Below are 26,063 nucleotides of genomic sequence, written 5' to 3'. Positions count from 1 at the left end.
ATTAATGAAGGGATCTGTATAAATATAAAAAAATAATCAATTAGATACGAAGAGCGTTGCTCTTTCTCTTGCTTATTATTGAAGAAGTCATGGGTTGCTAACATCTCCCTCTAAAAGAAGATTCCTTTACCCTCTATGATGTAAATTAATTTAAAAATGCATAATATATGAATTAAAATATAACTCTAATATTTTCTTTGCACTAATGCTAATTAAACGCAGAAGTTTCTGGTTTTTCATTACAGTAATTCACTTTCTACTTCCAAAATCATATAATAGGCAGCTGATACTAACAAAGGTATTAATTCAGTAATACTGTATGTTGCACTCACACCTTTTGCTCGCGCTTTACACAAATTTCATCTCTAAGCATCATATATGACTGTTACAAGAGGCCAAAAAATGACCGATTTTGATCCAAAATTCTCATATTTCGACAACTAGCTGGTCTGTACCACACAAAAAGAAGCCTCAAGCATGGCGAAAGTTTGATTGTCCCAACAAAGAAAGTTTTTGTGCAGGAGGAATAAACATTAACTCCATAACAGTGCAGTTTTATGTACATTGATACACACGTATATCTATCTATAAATAAACATACGCATAGATACAATAATTGGTAGCATATTTTATTAATCACAGACCAAAATGGGAAAAATTTCATTTGAAGTGTTGTACTTAAGATACCACCTTATTGCTTAAGCAAAAAATTCCCCATTATAATTTGGTTTTATTAACATTGTGTGGTGGAGACTGAAATTAAAAATCTTCAATTGTTTTACGAATAGTATTACTTGAAATCTTAGGCTCAGGGGTCCACAAGTCAACGTTTCTATAACAATTTGTATTTCTTTCATTCGGATTTAAAAAGATTCGGGTAAGCATGAGGTAGACATTTATGTTGAATAGGAATATTGATAATATCATTGCAATTCATTTTAAAATGTCACAAAATTTTTGATTTTCTGTGAATTAGACTACTTTTACCTTGTGATTTGGGTTAGATAAGTCTACAAAAAACAAAAACCGGCCTAAGTAGGGATATATAATCCTACATTAGTCAAATAGTATGTAGAATATTTTCTATGAACGTGGTTTCCTACAAGTTACTTGGTATTAAATTAGCTCAATATCAAAGCTAAAAATTATTATACCTATTCTATATATCGTTAATTTGAGAAGGTTGTGCTTGATGAGAAGTAGTTTAGGAGGTCAAGCACTTACCTACATTTATCTAGATTAGATAAAAAAAGAGAATTATTTCTTCAATAATTCTTTACCCATGTCGTATTTGTTTACTCTATTCCGCCTATAAATTAGTGAAACATTAGCAGTGTATGACGTCACCAGAATTAAAAAATTGAAGATGGAAGCATGATGTCTTGAATCAACAAACTTAAAATAAAAAAAGTCTGGCTTTGAATGCAAAGATTTAGATTTGTAATTTAAAAATACTCAGTGGAGCAATGTACATCAAATACATCTATAAATGCCAATTTGTTAGACCATGTTAGATCCTCTTTAAGTCGATTACAAACATTATAATAACATACTTATTGGATACGTTTAATTCATGACTTGAATCACTTTTATAATTACAAGTAAACCCAAGTTAGAGGACGCTAGTCAATTATGTGTTGACTTAAATCGACCTTTCCAGTGCTTGAATATTGAGACATCTCGAGTTGTAATACATTAGGTCATAAAGTCAATTATATTTAACACTAGCTTTTGAAAATATATATTTTACTCGTTCTATAACGTCCAAGGTATTATATTTGATACTCGATTTTTCAAATAATCGTATTGAGTATTTTTTTTTCTCAAAAACTTGATGGGTACAATTATGAATAAAGAATCAAAGATCAATAAACAAAAAAAAAAATCCTTATTTCCTCTAATGATACCAACGCATTGTGTCATCGAAAAAGCACTCAAATCTCTTATTTTTTTATTCATTACAGATCGAATTTTATGGATGCAATATATATAGAAAATAATTCATATAAGCATCATCAAGAACAGTCGATCAATTATTTTTAATATTAAAAAATCTCCATTTCTAGCGAGATACTCAAAATTTCCATTTAAAAAAATCAAAAATCTGGGATTTTCACAGATATAAAAAAATAGAAAATATTTTTGTTCCTAAAAATGGACAAAGATTCTTATTTTAGAGAAGTCGGAAAATTATGACCTCCGATTAAGCAAATGGACGTTATAGGATTCAGAATAGGTTTCAAAGTTTTAATATGTCCAACAACAAAAACCTATAATCACTCAATGGAAGAGAAAGCAAATGCAAATATACTTTGTCACATTCTTTTAGAGTTAGTTCACTCTTTACGTTTATTTTCAATATAATAACATTTGATTTCATAGTCGAAACAGCAATTTTTTCTCTCTAAAATGAATTAAATTGATATATAATGTATGTATAAATTATTTCACAAAATTTACATAGAAATCGAATGCTTTCAATTTTGTAGAGTTCAATTGTACGTACATATGTTGTATATGCACTCATGGGACTCAAAGAGTATTTTGAATATAACTACATACATAGGAGTGAAAGTCTCCTTCCTTCAATTCTTACATCAATCCCCATTTTGATTACAGAGAAAATCATAAGGTAAATACTGTTTTGTGCAATTGAAAAAAATATGAATATAATCAAATAATGTAACATTAACTAAAAAATTTGATTAGCATAAATACGTATCTCAAAAATAATTACTCTGTTGATATAGTCCTTGGAGTATTTATAAAGCGTATGAGTTGACAAGAGTTGTACAATGACACGATTTTCACTTGGGACTCCATAAGTATATCCCCCAGTATATATATAAAAAATATTGGTTATTTGGAACTTTTTATATTCTTTAAAAATAAATTTTATATCTTCTTTGGATTTGACTCCCCCCTTATGAATATTTTTAAACTTTTAATATGTTCAAAATTCATCTTTTATAATATAAATCGTACAATTTTTTCAGCACTTAAGTCTATATAATAAAGTCAATTTGGTCTAAGGCCACCTCTTTTATGTACTAGCCACCCATATCCATTTTTCAAATTTAGAATTGTTACAAAAAAGGAAACCAGGTTGTAAAAAGTTCAACTGCAGAAAACGGTCGGTTTTTTTTTCAATTTCCCTGGCATGACCGTTTAATACAGGAATGAGTGTGTATTTTTAATGTATACTTCTGATGTAATATATGCTTGAAAAACAAAAAAATCTCTCCAACTCCTTCGTAAATCACTTACCCATAAATAAGTTTGGTTCATTATTTTAATTTCGAATTTGTTGTCTGGAGATTGCATTTTTGCAAAAACAAATATATTATGATTTTTTTGTTTTTTGTTTGCACCTTTCTTTCACTCTCTTATTTCTCCAGCTGTTTATTGAAAAGGTACAATATACAAAGAGAGGTATATAAATAAGAAGAAAAAACTTTCTTGAGAGATTTATGATGTGGACATGACTTTAAAACCTTGTATTTAATTTGATATTTGTAGAAATATACTCTCGAGAAAGCATTCCTTGCTGAGCAAGTTACTAAGCAGTGATGATGGAATCATCGTTTTGTAAAGAATAAATAACCATTTTTAATGGTTTTACCTTTCTCTTATAGCAATACCCTAAAAAAAGGAAATCCTTTTTTCAATCTCCTATACCTACAGGATGACCTTATAGTAAATGTAATAGTAGCCAAATCTAGAAAAGCTAATTTACATAGTTAACAAATTAGTTTTAAAGATTAAAGTATGCAAAACAAGAATTTACAAAAGTTATGTAAAATGGACTCCATAGCCTTGGCCAAATAGACCTCCTGCTTGATTTGCTTACTGTTTGAAATCTAAAGTTTGGGAAGGATCAAGACTTTATTTTCTAATCTTTCAGCTTCAATATTATTTCTTTTGTCAATTCGATGGAAAAAAATGGGACAAACTTTGTTGAAACTGAAACACTTAATCATTGTTATTTTGCCAAGCGTCAATTTTTATACTAGTGGTGATATTTATCATTAAAAATAAAGGAACCGGTGTAACTCACCCTGTAGATAGGGAGAAAAAATCGGCATAGCTCAAAAGAGAACTCTCTTGGAAGAAAATTAATCTCTTGAACTCGATGCTCGTAGGTTTGAACCCTAGCCATTCCTAGAAAAGGAATTATACTTAATATCTAAGGACTTCAAGGACGATTCCTAGCCCAGATGGAGTAGTTGTAATAATTAAAATGTGTACTTATACTTAATCAGTACAATTCCATCAGACTAATTAAAGGAACAACTTCAGGGGCTCTGTGCAACTTCTAAACATTGATTAATATGGATCTAATATTATGTTTCTTTATTTTTTTTTAAGGAAGATTTTTGGTCTCTGTTCCCTTAACATTTCGAAGCAAAATGATTTAAGAACCACTATAACTTACAAAAAAATCATTATTGAAAAGTAAAAATACACAAAAATGGAATTGGGGCAATTTTGACTAATTGCTCCCCCCCCCCTCCTCTTCACCATCTCAACCAACCAAAGAACCATATTCTCCTCTCCCCCCTTCTGTTATACATACATATATATAATTTTATTTCACATCTGCTTTTTTGACTACTTAATTCCTCTTTTTTCTTTATTTTCCTTGGTACTGTTAAATAAATATATGGTATATATGTATATACTATACATAAAACCAGAAAAAATATCATAATGGTTCATTTATGAAAATGGTTATATATATAACATATATCCTAATCCACAAGGAAAGAAAAAATAAACTCTACAGAAAGGGATTAATAATTTAATGGTGTACCACCATTGGTATCGTTTTCATCACGGAATACATACAGACTCCTTCCTATACAATTTATATAAGTTTTTGACACCTTTTATGAAGTGTGAGTCAACTATCAGTTCGTAGAGGAACTTTTTTCATAAATTGTAATTCATGTAGAGTTCTTGGATTCTAACATTAAAACAATTGGCTCTGTGCAATGTTTATATGTTCTATACATGTTGAAAATGTATAATTCATTTATGTAATTTGTACAAGTTAGAAGTAATTTCTTGGAAATGGAACCCTTCAAGCTATAAACAAAGTGGAAAACACATGAAAAATACTTGTACGAGGTAGTGATCACATTCTTTTTTTACCGCTAGGAACGTTGGATATTACTGTATAACTAACAATGGAGCCTCCATAAATTCAATCTATTAACTGAATTTACAAAGTAAATTCTGGGAAGGTAAGAAAATAAGTTGCATGAAACAAAAGGGAAAAGGACGAATAATGATCCAGTTACGTCACATGTGGTATCATAAAAAATGACATCTGGCGTAGAAAAATATATTAGTAGGACAAAGAATCTACTCAAGGCGCGTTTTGTCACTTTGTTTCATAACTTTAGATACTCTAAAAACATTTGATATATTTATTAATTTTTCAGGATTAGCAAAGATATGCACTGTGTAGTTTCACTTCAGCTGTTTTTGTTAGTAGACTTTTTCTTATGCAGTGTAGCTTATTCTACGTATTTATGAACTGAAAAGGATATTTATACATCTTCCCTTTTTCGAAGGTACCTTAAATATATTATATTATATCTATATATCAACAAAATTTTGGTAATTTGTTTTTCTTTTAATTTTTCTTTTACTGTTTGAATGGAAAGATTGGGTGTGAACAAAAAAATATTTGTAGAGTATGACGTAATGGATAACTAACATCTAAAGGAAAAGCATTTGACTTTACTTGTTGATTACCAATAAAAATTTATTTTCGGATAGTGCGAGGAATACTATTGTCTTAAAAAAGTAGGGCTTAATTGAAAAGTACCATGTTTCATATATGTATAATGTTTTTATATAGCATTATACAGTGTTGTAATCACGATTGGTTATTAGGGTCACGGATTTCATTGGATAAAGATGACTCACCATTAATAGTGATGATCAATACTTCTAATGCAAAAATTATTGGAAGCCTGTGCCTCGCTTGCCTTCGGTGATTACAGCCCTGTTTTATTTACATATGAAATTCAATGGGCAGAATGTGCATACCCTTACGCATGAGTTTAACAATATTTATATAAAATAATTTAAATATATACGAGTACAGTGTGCGAAAGCAAATCATACTGTTTTGGATAGTAAAATTTAAATCATCAAATATTTCTTAAGATATCTTCCTTCTACGGCCACTGTGGCCTCCAGTCTAGACCTGGTGATGAAGTGGACCAAATGTTTGGAGGTCAGAAAGCAATTACGTTTTACTTGAACTAAACTGGAGTTTTTATGTCCTAATGACCAGATGCTGAGGCTTGTTGCTAACAATAACACACTTCTGTGTATTTGGTACTTAACCAAGGCTTCACAACCTCTTTCATCCTCTCCTGGACTCCAGATACTAGCTTCAATTTCAAAGGCCACACTGGTCAAGAAGTCTATAGTGACAATCTTGTTGAGTCTTCCACTTCCTGTAATATCTCTTGCTACTTTTAATGAGTCTCCTGACCTTACGGACAACCTCAACAGAGTAATTTACAATGTCTGCAACCTCCTTTATAGAGTGATGGGTGCGGAGAAGATTTCCAATCCGTTGCCTTTTTCCTCAATTGCCATTTTTTGTTGGTACTGCAACCAATAAATCTGCGTATGGAAGCTGATGAATTTAAAAACAATTTATATCTAATAAAATAACAATTAATAAGGACTTTATGGAGCCATCATTAAAGTTGGAGATGAATTAATGTTTAATACATTAAGAAATGCAACTTCTACACAATATTTTATGCGTAAAAAAGGATGTAAACTTTTGAGGATATAATATGTAAATGGCTAATACTGATCCTTGCAAAAAAAAAAAAAAATCTTTGAAGTATCTATTCTAAATCCTTTAATAGTTCAACTTTTGAGGGTATTATTTTTTGCTAAGTCATTGCTAACTATTAGAGAATATTTCAAAGTAATTTATAGTTACCATATTTTTTATTTATTCTTTCTCTCTCTTAAAACAACCAATGAAGAAAAAAATAGCAAGAACACAATAATACTTATCATCGGAGTGTTATTAGTGCTAATTAGTACTGTAGTCGAAGCCCATTAGAGCTCATTTCAACAGCCATAAAATGTAAGCACCTTAAATTTATTATTATGTTTATAACTAAGCAGTATGTACACAACATACATTTCTCCTTCCAAGAATCTTGGCAACTGTTTCTCTCTCTGTAAATAAATGATTAGTATTAACTTGCTTTAGTTAGTAATACATATACTAGAGAAAGTTGTAAATTATCAGCACTTTTGATATGTTAAACAAATAAAACTTAAAAAACACACATTGTAATTCTTCAAATTTAAAGAATGTTTGGGGAAGTGTTGCTTGGTTGTCATGGCTTTTATTAAATTAGTTATTGGGGCTTTGATAATCACAAATCCCAGTGGGAATTTAACAAGGTAGGAGTAAAAAATTACTCCAATGTAGACCCTAAATTCTATTCCCAGTCTAATAAGGACTGAAAATGGGGTCATTTACTTCCTAACGTACAGATTTTCTCTATATTTATGTTATTATAATTGCATTTTAGTTGATTTTTTTTTTCAGAAAAATTAGAAGTTCCATAACGATAATAATACAGGGTCGTCGGCAAGAAGTGGTTTGTAGTGGCTTTAATTTTTGTGACAAAAATTAAAAATTTAATTCTAAGTTGAAATATAAAATTTTTTGGAAAAAATTTAAAAAATCTATATCTTTTTATTTTTCCAAAATTAAAAGTAATGAAATTTGAAAAAAGATACAAATTCCATTGCTATTCTTAAAAAATTTCAAAAAATCCAAAGCTGTTTGCAAAAAATTTCAAAAATTAAATTTTTAGGAAAAAAATGTCCAAAAATCCACGGCTGTTTACAGCAATTAAATTTTTTGAAAGTAATTTCGATTCAAATATTAATTTTATGGAAAAAAAATCAAATATTAAACTTTTTAGTAAATAGCAAAATTTATTTTTGGGGCCGGGGGCTACAGACCCTCCAACCCATCATCTGCTGACTCCTCTGAGAATGATAGCAGCTTTGGAAAACAAAAAACACTGTTCGGATTTAAAACTAAAAAAATCTGGAAAAAAACAAAAAACTACCTCGCTAGAAAAGGCAACTCCAACAGTATATGTCATTAACCTTTGAACTCTGATATGAATTATTCATTTAACTAATGATATGACATTATAAAAAATGAATAAATAATCTTGTCAAGTAGAGAAAAAGCGGAAATTGTGCCGAAGGAAGGAGTATAATACATTTTTTTCATTTAACAGCTCATTTTAAATGATAAATGATCTGTATATATGTGTAATAATGTTCTCCTGCCTTTTTATTAAATTTACACAATTTGAATAAGAAAATGTACTTAAAAAGGGCTTAAAGGCAAACTGATGAGGATCATATTTTATATTTCATTTGTACAAGTTGGGATTTTATACTAATTACAACTTTACCAGAAAGTTGTACAGATTGAACCAGCAAATGAGATGAAACATTTTCAATAGCAAATGTTATAATGTTACTTTTGATATGTATTATACAATTAATGAATATCCATTGGATACTCGGTTTATCAATTATCTGTTATTTTCTTGGGGTCTTTATTACCCCCACTATTTTTCGAAAGATATGTATTTTATATTTTTTTATCTTATTTCAGTAATAGTTTCTGATTTATCTTCATAATTCTATTCATAGTCTGCTTCATTTCATTCTTGAATATTCTATTAGTTATTATCCTTTATGTTATGTTTTATCTCTTTTTGGTCAAAGTTTTGTGGTAGAAAATATAGGCACAGTTCATATAAACTTTGGATGTTAAAATTAATATAAATGAAGCGTCATATAAACTTTGGATGTTAAAATTAATATAAATGAAGCGAAAGAAGAATTTTAATTATTACAGAAGTGAAAATAGAAGCATACAATTTTTCAAGCAACATGCAAGTCAATTATATAATTGTATCCTTGGACGCTTAAAAATAAGCGCATAATAACTTATCTAATAATAATATACACTAAAGAAATAATTACTAAAATATTCCTTAATAAATTATGATTCATTTATAAATTCATAAATTTTATGTGCAAACTAGTGTTGCTCCAAATAGTGGTAATACAGTGTTATTGTGATAGGGATACATTTAAAATGATAACAAACTCAAATTGGGACGAATTTCGATATCGGCGTAACCACAATATTGCCTTAAAGTAACAAATCAGTATTTGATACTGATATTGGAACTGAAGTAATTGGCTGCTGCTATTGTCAGCTAAAAGTTTTCAAAAAGTGGCATCCCTAGTCATTAGTAGGATTGTAAATTCCAAATATACTTTAGTGAGCAAGTTTTTGATGGAGTCGGCAACCTAACAGTCTGAGTTTTTGTCTCTCTAATGCTGTTAAGATTGTTATTTCATAATTGAGGAGGGAACATATGATTATAAAGTGACACCAAGGGTTTGTGTGTTCATGAATGACGGAGAATAACGCTGGTCATTTTATTTGTAGATGAGCTATGGGTGTCATTTTCCACTGGACTCAGAGTAGAATTGAATATAGATATAAGCCGATGTATTTTCTAGATATTATTGACTGGTACTTACATTTATTCACTTTTGCTTATAGCTCCTTGAAGCTAATCTAATTAACGGAGCAGACTGAAAACTATTGGTAGCATGATAATGGAGAGGGTCCGGCTTTTTGTAGTCACTACCAAGATTATTAAAAATAAAAGGTTTGACCATTATAAAAATTGGGAGGGCTAGAATTTTTAATTTGATGTATCGTACCGACTGTTGGGCAAGACATACATATTTTCGCAAAATACAGAACATTCTATTCTACGCACAATATTCTCTGACATCAAAATTAAGAAGTGCGGAGGATGTCAAACATCAGTAGTATGGTATTATCTTGTATTTCTATTAACCTTGGTTGCTTTTTTTAGATTTTTTTTTTTAATTTTCCAAAGATAGTATCATTTCCCCTGAATGAGGGAGAATACCGCTTACAAATTGTAGTGTAGTGTTAGGTCTCAGTTCCTCTTGGACTCAGAGAATAATTGAGAATCGCAACAATATAAGGCAGGATAATTCCTGCCTATGTACTTCCTACAGATCAGGGAGTATGATTTATGTATATTCCCTTTCATCATAGCTGCTTCCAGCTAATCAAATAAGCAGACATTACGGCTAAGCTGTCGTCTTCCCAAATATTCTTCAAATTGTTTGGGTTACTCAGTTAATTTTTGGTTTCTTTTTGTACGTCATCTGAAGAAAAATATTTCGTACACGCTGGGAATCCCTCTTTTTTGACATATTTAATTATGAGTAATAAATTGAGAAAAAAAAGTCATTCCCTTTTAATGAATATATCAATGTGTCTTTAATTTTGTCAAAAATAATCAACAAAATTCTTTTTTTCTTCTAATTAATGTTTAAATAAACAAATGAACAACATTTTTTTTTATATAACCTCAAATGGTGTTTTGTAAGCATTTGATAACTTACTACTTGTTAATAGGATTTATTTTTTGAGCTGTGACAGAGTTGTCAGTATAAATACATTCATAAATTATTTCTTTGGCATACATACATAAATATATATTTTTTGAATGTATAATAATTATTTTTGTTATTGTGGTACTTGACAGGTGAAGAGTACGAATACATAAAATTGTACTAAAATTGACGTTTAAAAATAAATTAAATTGCTTTTTTTTATTCTTTTTTGTAAAAGAGAAAAAAATACGTATAATCAAATAAATATTTTTTGAATAAGAGGTATTTTTATTACTTAGGGCATTTCATTGCATTTGAAAGAGCTTTTGAAATGGTATGTGGGTATTTCCATATTCTTTCTATAATTATAGCTGTAAATCCTAAGCACTTTTGGTATATAAAAAGAAAAGAGAAACCTAAAGTTAATCAGATCAAACTGCCAAATTGTAGATTGCTTGGAAGGAGAGCATCTTAGTTCTCATGAATTACTATTTAACTAGTTGAAAGAAGTCATAAGAGAAAATAAATAAAGACACAAATCCCTCTCAGTGACTAGGAATTATTCTGATCTCGATCCTCAATTTCACTCTGAGTCCAACGAATACTTACACTTGTTAGAACTCCCTAACTATTCCTCAGTATTACTTTTCGTCTTTTCTGAGCATGCGCACTAGTGATTACTAAATATTTAGATGTTCTTTCTTTAGAATTGAAAAATAAAATACAATGCAACTACAAAAAATATCACATGTATTTCATGTCATATTTTTTAAAGCTTTACACATAATTCTTTTCTTTTTCGATATGGATATGGTGTCTTCTGGAATATTAAGATCTAACAAATGGTCGAGGTGTGGGTAAAGTACTATATTTTTCGAGACAATTGTAATGAAAATAGTTTAGCAATGTATATAACATTGATTTGGTCTAGTTGGACAATTTTTAAATATGACGAAATGTGTTACTCTCCAAAAAATAAATTGTGAACACATTGAATTTTAAACTTCAAGGAGATAAAATTTACTAATCAAGGATATAGTTTCAACAAAATTAATATTATAAATGGATATGTATCTATGCTCTATTTATCATTAATGTAGGCGCTCTTAGCAGCAATGATGGTTTCCAGTCGGCGGCAGAAGCCTTGCATCGACTGCAGATGTAGTTTCCTGTCATAGTGGCTTAGGAGGCTTCTGTGTTTATATGACGGACACTAAATTCTTCTTCTCAACATGCCCCCAAAAGGTGTAGTAGAGGGAGTTGGTATCAGGGCTGTACAAGCCAAAATTGCTAAAAAAGTGTTCCAAATCACCCTAAAGCCTCATTCAAAAGAGTCCTGCAAAAGGGGAGATGTGTTTCTTTCATTGCTGGTGTCAAAAGTGGCCCCTCACTACCCTCACAAGGCTTTTTCCACCCACTTTTTATATAGCTCTCTGGACCGTCTGGAGTGAAATCCCAAGATCTCTTACTTGGGCAATTATAGAATTGAAGAGATTAGCCTAGGCTGTTTTCTTTAACTCCTCCAGGTCAAGTTTACCCTTTTGATAGAGCCCTTCTTCCTCTCTAATGTCACAGACGTGCTAAGGGCGTAGATAGTGAGTCTAGAATTGTACAACTGCTTGCAGTCCGCCAATGGAAAATCATCCATCACATTCAAGTGTCATTTTCTCGACGAGTACGTAACCTAGAGAGCTCAGGTTTATTTATTTTGTAAATAATTGTTCATAATTTAATATATCGAAACATGAATTAATTTCAATCACTCAACTTTTATTCATTATTGAATTAATAAGTGTTCAGATTTAAATGGACCAGCCGGTAGTTCAAATGACGTACGGACTTTTTGGACTGTAACTTAGATTAAATTATGCTTAGAATTTACAACTCAAACTATAATAAAGAATCCATTAGCTAAAATAAGTGGAATGATTCGACTTTTTTTTCTTCTTACTCAGTTAATTAAATTATCTATGCATTTCACATAAATAATCCTTTAAGAAATCCAAGTCACATTTTTCCCCTGGTTTAAGAAATGATTTCTGTCAATCAATAAATGATTGACTTCTTTTTCCTTTTTCTGTACATAGTACATGTCTAATATCCAATATAGATTAGGATCATTTTGTTATTATTATTTTTTTAATATATTTCAGCATGTCCTTGGACTTAGAGCCTTCAAAATAAAGTTATATTTGTATATAATTAGGGATTGACATTTTATAGAATAAAGTTATGGCTATATTATAAAAAAAGGAAAAACGGTTGGTATTGCTTTTGTCTTTAAAATAAGTTTCATTTTTTAAAAGACCATTTTTTGTACCCTGTACAAATAATGGCGTTTATATCATGAATCTCGCATACAATGTGGACTTGAACTCGTACATTAAACCTAAAACATAACAAAACAAAAAAGAAATCACACTCCTATAAAAAGCTTTTTATACATCTACCAATAAATTGGACATAATTATCAGGCAACTGCGTTCAAGTGCTGGGATTCTCAATCTTTTTTAGTAATGTATCACTTGTAAAATATTTATCTAACCCCCTTACCAGCACAAAGTATTTTTTAATATGCACGAGTTTTTGATGAAACTGATTCAGCAAAAGCTTTCTTTGTTCAATAATTTCATTCATTGTAAAAATCGTGGAGCACTTGTGAGATAGACTGACTTATCCAATTATTATTGCAAGCAAACTGGTCACCACATCGCAGTCAAACTTGACATCGTAATGAAAGACAGTGCTGCCCAACTAGAAAAAAATGCATTTAAATCCCTTCAGTGCGGGCAATTTAAAAAAAACATTTCCCTGTACTTTTTTGACAAAAGGCATTTAATATCGAGCTTCAAGTAAATTATCCATAATATCAGCTTTCATTATTTGTATTCACTTGGAATGAAACTTTTTTTAATCATTCAATAAATTGATTACATACTCTTTACTTTTTTACTTTATTTTACTATCTTTTGAAAATAAACTGAGATAACGCTTGGAATTTCATTTTTGGAGAACTAGCTAAAGGGATATTAACTGAGATCTCCTAATTTGGACGCAAGCTTACGATGAAATATTTGCCTTGAAAATAATACTATAGCCAGAATGTTATTTTTTTAATGAACGTGATCATCATGGTAATTGGAAAAAAATGTTTGGGAGGAGAGCCACTTAGGTGTCATGACGTTTCATTAAATTAACTGCGAGTAGCTATGAGATTAAGGAAATAAATCCACACCCCACTCCGAATCTTTAAATGATATTTGCAGGAATTACTCCAAGTATGACTAGGACTTTCACATATACGGTGTCAAGAAATCCTCAAGGTCTTTATGCGTCTCTGACGCACAAATGATTACTTTATGCTTATTTATTCTCTTTTCAAGACCATAAGAATAATAATAACAGATCTTGAGGTACCAAATACAAAAAAGCAGCCCCTTTCCGAAATAATATTATTTTCATCTATAGATATTAGTAGTGATGAAAATCGGTTGTATTTTGAAGCTTACCCGGTTTTTTGGAATTGGTAATCTAGGGAATGAATTTTCATTTCCACAGCTGTTGTCATTATTATTTAACTCCTGAGAAGTGAATCTCCTTTTCTACTACATTCCAAACCCTATTGAACATTTTTTTGTGCTCATTAAAGAGGAAGAGTAAACTTGAGAATTTGTAGCAGAGTTATTATTGTAAGTCCTTGTTGGACCCAAAATAGAATTGAGAATCGACATCGAAGTCATTCTTGTCTAATGCCTATGTTCTTGCTATATACTACCTATATATGCTCCATGCAAGGGTCGATAGATAGGTATATCCTGCGTTGTTGGAGTTTATAGGTTCCACAATGTCAGTGGTCGTATATATTGAAATTATTCAAGGTAGTGAGTGCCCTATTGATGGAATTTTGATTCATACCGATTATTTTCAATCAAATATATACTCAATTTTTTTTTTTTAAAGTAAAGGTGAAAAAATTAATATTCCATACTTTATATAATGTTTTTAAAGTTACTTAAATTTTTGAAATGACTGGCCGGTGGGTCAACCTCACTCTATTTGAAGTGACAGGGAATCACAGGTGTGTCACCTTGCACTCAACGGGATAACATATGAAGTAAAAAGTTCCGAGTTTTTTTCCCGCTTTATTTTGACAATAAAATCAAGATACTTAGGATTCTCCTATTTACATCAAATATGCACCGTCTTGTTGAATAACTTTAGTCCATTTTCAAGGTAATTTGATATTTCCACCATAACAGACGTCTACGTTCATATTGTAAAAAAAATAATTGAGATTACCTTTAATTTATGAGTACTGCCATATTCACATTGAGGTCGGACACTTTACAGATCACCCACGTATGTACTTTTTAGGAGTAAGAAAGGGCAAAGAAAGATATAAATGTGCACCCATCAAACAAAGAGCAGAGATATGCATAAATATTTTGGATATTTACATATGTTATGTATACATATTATATGTATACATAACCCGGCATACATTGACATAAGATAATCATAAAAATGAATGTAGAATCAACTACAAATAGAGTAAAAAGTAAAACGAAAAATAAAGATACCAACATAAAAAAATAAATGAAAGATGAAACTTGAGCCTTGAGGCATTGAAGGGAATGTAAGTTCTGTGTAAGTATGTAGATGATATATTAATTCATCGAATGAAGGAAAAGAAGATGGAAAAAAATGAAACTTAACCTTACCTTACTCATCAACCTTGTCATGAATAATTAAAAAAAAAATAGAAAAAAGACTCCCTTCGTTCCTCTTGATATTCAAAGAAAATATACATTTTGTGGTTTTTAGAAAGAAAAGTTCCATATTATTGGATTAAATACTACATTTGAAAAGCGTGTCCCCATCACTTTTTAAGAGAATTCCTTGAGGACATCATCTACTGAAAACAATGGGATTAAGATGGTTTAGTGAATGTATACAATATATATATATTGTAAGGGGGAGTAATCATCGTAATCAACCCTGTGGTTTTTGACTCTCTCTTGTTGTGAGCAGGATCTTCATTGAGAATATTGGATCACGGTGAAAAGTTATGCTTTCCTTTTGTATTTATCTACTTATTGGGAAGATAAGATCCCCATTCTTAGATTCCCATGAGAGGGAAAATATCAAAGTGTCTATATTCTTTGTCAAACATTTGAATACAATATAATATACGGAAAGAAAATAGAATTATATACTGTAGAAAGAACCTGAATCATATATTGATCAACCTAATCATTTTACGCAAAAAATCGCCCAAGTATGCCAATTGTATTAAAATAATATTGTATTAAGATAATATTTGTAGTAACTGATATTGAGACAGTATTTAAGCGTCGGCTACAAGATAAATTTTGCCTGAATAATATATTCTTAAAAAAATCCTGAGTGTTTCTATCCGTTTTTCACAAACATGTGATAATGGGGCACAAAGGTAATTGATTGCATATCTTCTCCGGCGTATCACTTTGATAAGGTTTTCGAATTATAAATTGCCCATAGGTCAAGAGGTTCATTAGCGGGGAGAGCCTCTTTAGGAAGACAGAAAGTGAAGGCCACAATAAGATTGTCACTGAAGACTTCTTGACAAGTGTGCCCTTAAAAATTGAAGCCTCTCTACTAACTTGTTGTCAACCAGACTCCTCAGAACCTGGCCATAAAGCCATAACCACTCAAGCTTAGTATAGGGAAAATCTTAACGAGTTCTGGCCTGCAAAATTGTCCCCCCTCCCTTACAACCGGATTGCTCCGCCCTTGACAATGGAATATAACATAGACGTTAGGGACCTCTTCCTGGCGTTGGTCTTAAAATGGCTTCGATCTCATTTTCAAAAGGGAAAGAAGGGGGAAAAAGTAGGAAAACATAGCGAGAGGAGATAATCAACGAATTTCCGAAACAAAATGAAGCCCACGAGCATTTGCTTCTTATCATTCGTGTTGCATGAAAAATATGTAAAAGATAATAAAAATTTTGTTTGTGGTTTTTTTCAACATTGAACAGATTCATATTTAACTGAGTTGTTCCCTTATAATTTGAACACATACACTCACACAATATATATCTGGTGATTAAAAACAAGTTTTTAATCACCCGGTCGTTGCGTTTAAAATAGACTATGACGTCCCTAAATATCAAAGCTCTGGTAGGCTTATGGAATATAATGGTTCGACGAGATTGAGGCCTGTAAAGTCTTCAGAGAATCAACATTATGATGGGGTGGGCAAATATGTCCAATGACCCTACCATCAAGGCTTTCAGTCCCAGAATAAAGGTCATGGTGGCTCCAGAGGGAGGGCCTTTTTAGACATAATTATTGATATTTAAGGTGTATTATAATTAAAAAATACTCCTGATAGTATGTTCATTTGTTCTTGACTAGGTTAATTTAAATATACTATCAAAACCGATACAATTTGCTTACGAGCACTGTATTGGTAGATATACAAATGGATTCAATGGTATCTTGCAATCGTTTCATTAAAAATAGGACGGAAGATGGGCTAAAATTATTTTGTAGTTGGACAAATGTCCTACAAATTAAAACTATATTATAAGAGACTTTTTTCATGCCTAAAAATAAATTTTCGAGTTCAACATAGTATGAGTAGAAAAAATCTATATTTGACAAGCCATAAATGTAATTATTCATGTAATTAATATGACAATTTCAACTTTAAAGTTTTTCCTGCCTGGAATTATTTAAGAATAATACTATTTCATTCTTTATCTTAGAACTTTCTTCCCTTATCAAATTTAATTACGACAAACATGTTTCCATTCCGGCCTTCTAACCCTAAGGCTAGAGAGGGATCCTTTCAATTAAGCTTAGTATTTATATATTTTGTGGCTCCTTCTGAGAAACACAAACAAAAAAGACGCTATTTAATTGAAATATGTACATAAGACAAACCGCAGTTTGGGAACACGTCAAAAACTCAAGCTGAGAAATGAACTATTTTGTGCTCTAAATTGTCATAATAAAAAAATATTAAGGACATAATCATTACATATAATGAGTTTTTAACCACATGGTACTCAGAAAAAAATATCTCCTTAAATAACACCAATATAAGTACTTGTATGTAGGATAAAAACTGGTTTCAATGATTGAGAGCCATTATATTAGTTGTATACAATGATTTGTATGCTATTAATCTAAATGGCGTGAGTATATTTTATTGAACATAAAATGTGATGTAAAGCTATTGATGCACTTTTTAGTGGCATGTGAGATGACATAGGCACCCTGTTCTATGTATATATTTGTTTCGTGACATAGATGCTTAAGTCTTCTAAGTTTCCCCAAAAAGAAAAAGAAAGGTTTCCTGCTCTGTCATCACGCACTTTATTGTTCAAAATATATTTGATATAAATATATAAGAAGCTTTTCCCAAATCTTTAAACGAAATAAATCCAGGCGTAGTTCTATACCATACATTTTTGAAGAGGGACTTGAAAAAGTTCTTGAATTACAAAGAAAATTTATATTATTTATGCAATTTTTAAACATTTCTGCGAGCTGGTTTCTAATTTTTGAAGCCATTAAAGTCGTTCTTGAATAAATAACTAATTATCTCCTCTCTTTACAGATCTCCGCAAGGAATTCGAAGTTCCTCCATACTCTCAAAACGTAGAGCTAGGATCTCAAATTCAACTCAATTGCCATCCACCTAAAGGGATCCCAACACCTCGAGTAAGAAAGTATTTTATAACTATTATCAAACCCTCCAATTGATTTAATTTATTTACTTATATTATAGATATACTGGCTAAAGGACAGGGTCGAAGTTCAACCGGAGAGAGACTCAAATTACATCCAAGCTGCGGATGGGCATCTCATCATTATACAAGCACGAGAAAAGGATCGAGCAAATTATACGTGCGTGGCTGAAAATGTGGCTAATCGGAGATTGAGTCCACCTGCGCGGTTAGGGGTTCATGGTAAGTAGGCTTTGGGCAATTAAGTGGGAATCACTCATTTCCAAGCGTACTTTGTAGAAAATAACAACTCTTATTTAGAGAATTAGAAAGCTGCTATATATAGTATTCATCCAGAAATATTCTACACTGGGAACACGCACTCTTTCTTTTTTTTCGCTTTTTTCTAGACCAACTAAAGGCTATTTTTTCTATTAGTAGAATAGTTATGTAATCAAATAATAAAACGGTTATCCTTTGGATTGTGGGCAAGGTCGACTCTGAATATATCCTTATCAAGGAAGATCTTGAAAATCGACGATTTTTTATTCTTGATAACAACATCTTTGACCTATCCATGTGCTTGGCTTTCATCTTTACAGTTAAATACGGAATAGGAGAGTGATCATAGGACCTCAGCCGAAACTTTTGAGACGGCATAATTCTAATCTATTTGGTCATTGAGGATGTTTGATCGTATTCCACCCATTCAGTGAAGATTTGGTCGAGATAATCCTTTTTTTTTATTCTCCTGACCCCTCTTGTGTTGTGATTATACAATTTGGATATTAATTAGCTTGTTTGGATTCCCTGAATTTACCAGTCCAATATGCCAATAATCATAGCTATTTCAGAAAGGCGAATTTCAGCGCAAAGTAAACTTAATATTTATTGCCTTTTGCATTCTCTCTCCGACCCTTCTCGATCAAATGACCTCAAACCAACGTCAGCTGATACATTTTAATTGTTTATTGGCCTTACTTTAGATACAATGATTGCAGAAATAAACCAAACTTTTTTACTTATTAACTTTGTATAGAGTATTTATGTATAAATAAATATTTTTTCAAATAAGGTTTTTGCATAAAATGCTTTGAAATATTTATACTTAGTACGGCTGTGTAATATGCCCGCCCAGTTTTGTAAAAGGCATAAATTATACGTACGTAGAAACATACATGGAAGCGAAGTCCTACATAGCTTTTTATTTATTTATTTTCAAGTGCTTGAAGCTATTTGTTTGTTTATTATGAACGCATTTCGTATACACTACAGCAATGTGTGTGCCTTGTTCGTATTTACAATAAGGAAGTGAGACAAAAAAACTCCCGCCCTATGGAGTTATTTATTTATTACTTTTCTATTTATACCATTTATTATGATTTTCTTTGAGGAAATGCTTAAAATATAAAAATGTGTACTTTCTTTGGGGCTTTTATAATTGTAAATTAGATTTCCCCTTTTTTAAGCTAACCTTGCACTAAGACCTATCTGCTGGTGAACATACAAAAAATCACTATGTCAAATTCTGAGGACTTTTAAGCATTTTAATTTTGTTGCCATCGTCCAAAAATAATGCCATTAGTTAAAAGTTGTACTGTTTATATTTATCCACGGTGAACTAAAAGATTTCCAGTTTCTTTGTTTTATAAAACAAATACAAACCAAAATAATGGGTGTAGTAAAAAGAAATTTATTATCATTCCACTAGATGGCATCAGTAATGTGTATTTCATATTATAATAGTGCCATCGATTTTAAATAGATGGTGTTAGAAATATAAGATTTCGTACTAAAAAAACTTTTTTTGATAGTTTTGTTATTATTTGGCTCAGTATTGTTTGAGGGGATGTCAAATATATACCCGTTCAAACAGAAAATACACAATATTTTACAGGTTTTTCATCAAGGGAGGGTAAAAGGTAGGCCAGGTGGCTGAAAATGTGAATAGTGTTTATGGTACTGATACTGTAACAGCCAATCAAGCACAATTTTGGTTTCGTTAATTCCGTTCCCGTGATTCTTATGTCAAAGATGCACCATGCCTTGGACGGCAATTTGTCCAAAATGTGGATAAAATGATGGAAATTGTCGAGTCCGACTGTCATGTAAGTAAGGTTTTGAATGGCATGGAGATGAATATTAATGGGGGAAAAATTAATATAGATAAAAAAAATCTATTAAAATATTGCATTTATTTTTACTATACCAAATATAAGCCTATGTAAGAACATCTATCAGGAGGATATTGCAGTTCTTCATTTTTTATTTTCATTTATACGAACTCAGGCTTAAAGTAAATTATCATTTATCACTTTTTTTTTGTTTATTCCTTTTTTTATAATGTTTGATTTTCCTACATCAAATGGCCGATGGGAACTTATTCATAGTCGTGAATCTAAAAAAAGGATTTAAAATATGAAGTTTTACTCCTAACACCTTGGCTCAGCCGGAATCAGACATTTCTACGTGGAGGGGCATGGCATTGCACTCCCAATTATAATATATTTATAACAGCGAAATTAGTTCACTATTCAGGGAGGCACGTGATTTAATAATTTAATATGAAAATGGGGTTATATCAGTTCAGTACATTCAGGTTCGGAAATCTTTGTAGGTTCCAGGCTGTCAAACAAAAAATATTTATTGTATTGCATTCTGCCCTTTTATTTACTTCATACTTACAAATGAAATTATGTTGCCCAGTCAGCCAATATGATACATGAAACTGTTTTAATTTTTTAAAACTATCTTATAAAAAATGATAGATTTATATGGTTTATCTTTAGTGTGTATACTCGCTATTTATGTGCATTCTCCTTCTGTCTAGTACTCCTTGCCCTATACTAGTTGGAATGATAGCTGTTGAACAAAAAGGAGGAAGATTATTTTTGATAAATCAGGACAACTACAAATCATTGAGTACATTTTAAAGCCCTTATATTATCAGACACAAGGAACGCAACATTTTGAACTGATATACCACATACTAAAGAATATAAAAGTACAGTTTTTGAAAATGGAGAGTTTAATTTACATAGAGAGATCCAATAAGTGTAACTGCTTAAGCTCTAATTATTATGTGTGCCATTGTAGTTCATCGTTTCCTCTGTTTGTATATAATTTATTTGTTTTGAGAAGGAAAAAAGTTATGGGTTAGAATTTCCTAGGTAATGTAATTAATAAAAACAATGTAATTAATTACACTTTACAGAGTTTTAGGGAGAAAGGTAGTGAAAATTAGGGGCAGTAGACTTGTATATAAATGATATATATTTGTATGCTTCCGGTCCTGGGAAATATATTATTCTAGTGCTTGTAAGTAAGATATAATAAATTTTCATCTTATTTTCAATTACAAATTATGTAAGGCTTTCACGTTTAGAGGTAAAAGCTTTCGTTCGGAACACTTGATAAAAGTATGGACTCAGGGTTGTGTCTACGATTTTTCCTTCGTAGAACGGAATTTTTTTTTTTTTTTTTAATTTATCTTATGCAAAAAAAACAAAAAACAGTTGTATGACCTTTTTTATAAAAGGCATGGTTGTAACATTAACTTCATATTTTCCATCATTTTAAATATTTAAAAAAATATGTCATTAAATATTCTACATTTTAAGAATAATTGCTGTCTTATGCACAAAATATGAAAAATTTCATTGCATCAACTTTTCCGACTAATATCTCATTTTTTCCTAGTGACGCGAGTAAAACATTTCCACCTCAATTTTTCAAACATTGTGGAACGACGTAGCTCAATGTGCTCAGATAAAGATATTTTCTTGTGCTCAATGTGTCTAGGTTTGCGTCTCGGTTGTTCCTTGAGAAGGACATATACGTATTGTATATGGGTTTCAAAGACAATTACTCGGTCAGATAGAGTCATTGTAAAACTACAAATTTTACTAATACTTAATCAGGTCTACTCAATCTGTTCATTTAAATGAACATTAAATGAGCACTAGAATACCAGTTACGTGTGTACTAGAGTGCCCCAATTTTGTGGTAATATTTTTTTAATGCTTTATGATCGAGGGCATAAAACTGCTTTCTCCCAAATTATCTAATATATCTCAGATTATGTTATATACAAACAATATGTCTAAGAACAAGATTGGTATCTTAACAATCTAGGTACACTTTTCTGTAATTGTTTTTGCCTTCTATTAATGGATCACTAATGTTGTTTATACCCATTGAGAAACATAGCTCAATTATCACTGATAGCTCAGAGACCAAGAAGTTGAAATAAACTCAATGAAATCTATTTTTTTACTATGGTTCTATAGTTAAACAAGCAAAATAAAAGAAAATAATAAGCTCATCGATAAGCCTTTTCCACCGAAGTTCGTGTTGAATCTTAACTACAGAAATAAATTTCCTTGATAAATTTTGTGAATTTACAAGTTTTATTTTCAATTAAAGAATACCAATGTTCTATATAGACAAATGTGTATTTCTCAGAATAAGGCTTGTATGATACAAATCTGGTAAACTTATTGGTTGAACATATCAGATTTGGACTCGATTATTATTTATGATGACTGAGAGACCAACAAGTTGAAACAGACTTAATCAAGTTTGACTGCACAGATAAATATTATTGATGTTTTTACTTTTATTTCCTTGTATTATTTTCATATATGGTGAAAGGAAAAGCAGGAAGCAGAGAAGAGGGGGAAGTATCAATGACTTTGACCTGATTTTTTTATCTATCGTCGTAAAAACTAAACATTTTCAATCTTTAAAATAGTATTGCGATGTTAGATCTACTTTATTTTTTATAACAATACAAACATTTCAACGCTGACACACAGCAATTGTAAATATACTGAGCTTTTCAAAATTAATTTACTGACATGTACCTTGTTAATGCTAAAACGCTGATCAAAAAACTACAAACTACTTGTATTTGCTGAGAATGAGTGTCGATCATATATATAATTATAGTAGAAATAAAAGTCAACTAATGTCTAAATAATGCTTGCATATAGCTGCCTACATGTTTCCACATAGCTATATATATCAACAAAATATTGTTCGGGGTTATGTATGTACCTATAGAGGATTTCCACCAAATCTCACTTTTTCGTTATTCTTCAACATTTCCATCGTTTTGTTTTTTATTTTTGATTAAGAAAAAGGAAATTCTCCATTTTTCTTCCTACCTCTGTTCACCCTTTCACTTAAGACAACCCACTTGTCCCCCTCCCCAATTATGTAGCAATATAAATTGAATTATACCTGTAATTAATTTCCTCACTTTTATGATTTATTATAGTTACTTTTCACCCTCCGATGTCCCATAATTCACAATCATCGAAAAATCCTGCTGTAAAAGTTATGAATAAAATTAAATTAATTTAAAGATATACATTTATAAATCAAACAGTTCTAGCTAAAAATGTATATTATTTAGATGATTCTTGTACACTAATACAGAAATATATAGTCCCTCAATTTTATATTTTGATTATCCTTGAGTAATTTGAAAAATGGTTTTTTTATGAGTGATTTAACTTTGTGCTTTTGCCTATTTTTAATACAAGTGTAACAAAACTGACTTGCTAATTTTAAGCTACTAACAACACTTTTTTTTCATAGTTTATTCTGCAAATACTTGTAAGTACTAATATATATTTTTATCTAAAATCAAGTCATTATGTTTTAGAAATAATGCTTTTATAAATAATATGTCAAAGGATAATAAGTAACAAACATTAAATAAACTTTATCTAGTAACTACCAAACTAAAATTTTACCGTTTTTATTACATATCACTTATTATATATTCAATAACAAGTAAAAACTTGATGTGATGTTTTTAAGTAAGCATTCTTCGTCTTCTAGTATAAGAAATCTTTTTTTTTTAACTTTGAAATTATACAAATAAACATAGCAAGTTATATATGAAATGGACACCCTTGATTGCAATAATTTTCAAAATTTCGTATTGTGTTAACAGTTTTTAATATAAATTAAACATAAATAGGAAAAAATTGATTCATATGAGATTTTTCTTTTTTTCTTTACATTTTGAGAGTGCGTAAATCAAAACCATAAGACTACAACCATATTTGATGGGTTCTTCAAGCATTTTCTGCCAATAAATATGATACGTACAATATGCCTCAATATTTCTTGGACACTTGTATTGCGTAAAGAAAATTAAATAACTTTTTTAATGCTAACTATACTCAATTTTTTTAACTGTAATTAGTTAAGCTATATGTGAGAGATATTATTAATTCCAAAATTTTGCCCTCACCAGCAATACACCTATCCACCCTTTTTCTAGACTTTTGATTCCATAACTTTACGGTCCACGTTGACGTTTTGTCCAAGGGATCCTCCACAGAGGTTTTTAGGCTAGTAATACTTTCGTGGTAGGTAGTGCAGACCTTTTTCTAAATTATGCTCTACACATAGTACTCAAGTGGATTCAGTTTGGTGATGTCGGAGGCCGAAGTTTCTTTGACCAATATACTTTTATCCAAAATTTTCTTTTTAAGCAAGATTGATTCCATATCCAATTTCCAACCAAATAGGAACTGTTAAGAGTGGAAAAACATTGTAGGGCAAAATACTTTTTGATTGTATGGGATCCATTTTGTCATTGGCATTAGACTGTTTTACATCAGTTATAAGTGGCTATTACTACCAACATCATGGTAAATTGAGGGTATTTTGATCTTAGGATATATTTAACATTTGAGAACACACCCTTTGTATCTGATGATCGTGGAATTGTCCATACAGTCGACAGTAATTATATAAATATATATACAATAAGCAGTAAATATTCTACGCGTACACTTCCTTCTGTAATTCAGAAATTATAAAAGAACTTTGACGTTTATTGTCATAGAATAATAACTAAAGTAAATTATTAAAGCTTTTGAGACCAACAAATATCTTCAAATGTTTGATTGTAAATAAGTGAAAGGATAAAGAAGTTATTGTTACCTCAAAAAGGGTCCAAGCGATATTGAGAAATACTTTATAATACTATATGGAACAGCTATAGTCAAGGGGATACTAAGAACAAAAGCAATTTCACTTTTCTTCAACTTTCCACATAAATAGTTTGTTGACGTGTCACTATCAATGTATGTACAAACATTTTTCTCGATATACCATAGAACAAGAAGGTCAAGTACATAGTAGTCAAATATGAGGGAATGAGTTCTTCCTTTCCTCTTGATGGTTTTTCTCAATTGATTCCACTTATTTTCTTGACAAGAAAACATACAACATATATAAAAATATATAACTCCTTCTTCATAAATAAATACTAGATATACAAATATATACGGTCGTACCTCCACTTGAGAGTTTAGTTCCTTCCAGAGCTGTACTCGTATCTCTTGTTTAGGTACACGTATACTAAGACAGACCTACATAGAAACAGGAGTAGTGGCAATAGCGTCAGGACGCTACTATACCCAAATGTCAAATATTTTCTTGTATCTAGAGGTAAAATTAGGCTTGTTTCACAACCCGTATTTCGAAGCACTCGTAAGAAGAGTTTTTATTGTATAATAGATATGTTTCTTGAATTAGTTTTTATTTGCAAATGTTTAGGGGGGGGGATAGTCCAAAAAATTTCCTCTTGGTAAAAAAAAAGAAAGAAATATAAAGTTTGCCGGGATCATAATTTGATTCCCCACTCGTCGTTAAAGCGACTGAAACGACTAAATACTCACATGTAAAAAAGGGTATACAGAAAAACTTGCATCAAAGGATGATCAAGAAACATGCAATTGAAAAAAAAAAACAGTTATATTGAGAATGAATTGCGGGAAGA

The 26,063-nt window shown here is 30.7% G+C and overlaps 1 protein-coding gene across 1 annotated transcript in view; it reads left to right on the top strand.

The window, feature by feature from the left end:
• The window catches only part of LOC121119624 (netrin receptor UNC5C), a 119,573-nt gene that overhangs the window by 22,395 nt on the left and 71,115 nt on the right, over window positions 1-26,063 (top strand). The window contains exons 3-4 of the mRNA XM_040714339.2: window positions 18,148-18,251; window positions 18,319-18,499. Coding sequence (XP_040570273.1) covers window positions 18,148-18,251; window positions 18,319-18,499 — 285 coding nt within the window. The remainder of the gene's footprint in view (window positions 1-18,147; window positions 18,252-18,318; window positions 18,500-26,063) is intronic.

The sequence above is a fragment of the Lepeophtheirus salmonis genome, chromosome 6 (genome assembly GCF_016086655.4).
Source record: "Lepeophtheirus salmonis chromosome 6, UVic_Lsal_1.4, whole genome shotgun sequence".
NCBI classification, from domain to species: domain Eukaryota; kingdom Metazoa; phylum Arthropoda; class Copepoda; order Siphonostomatoida; family Caligidae; genus Lepeophtheirus; species Lepeophtheirus salmonis.
This window is presented reverse-complemented; position numbering and strand designations above follow the sequence as displayed.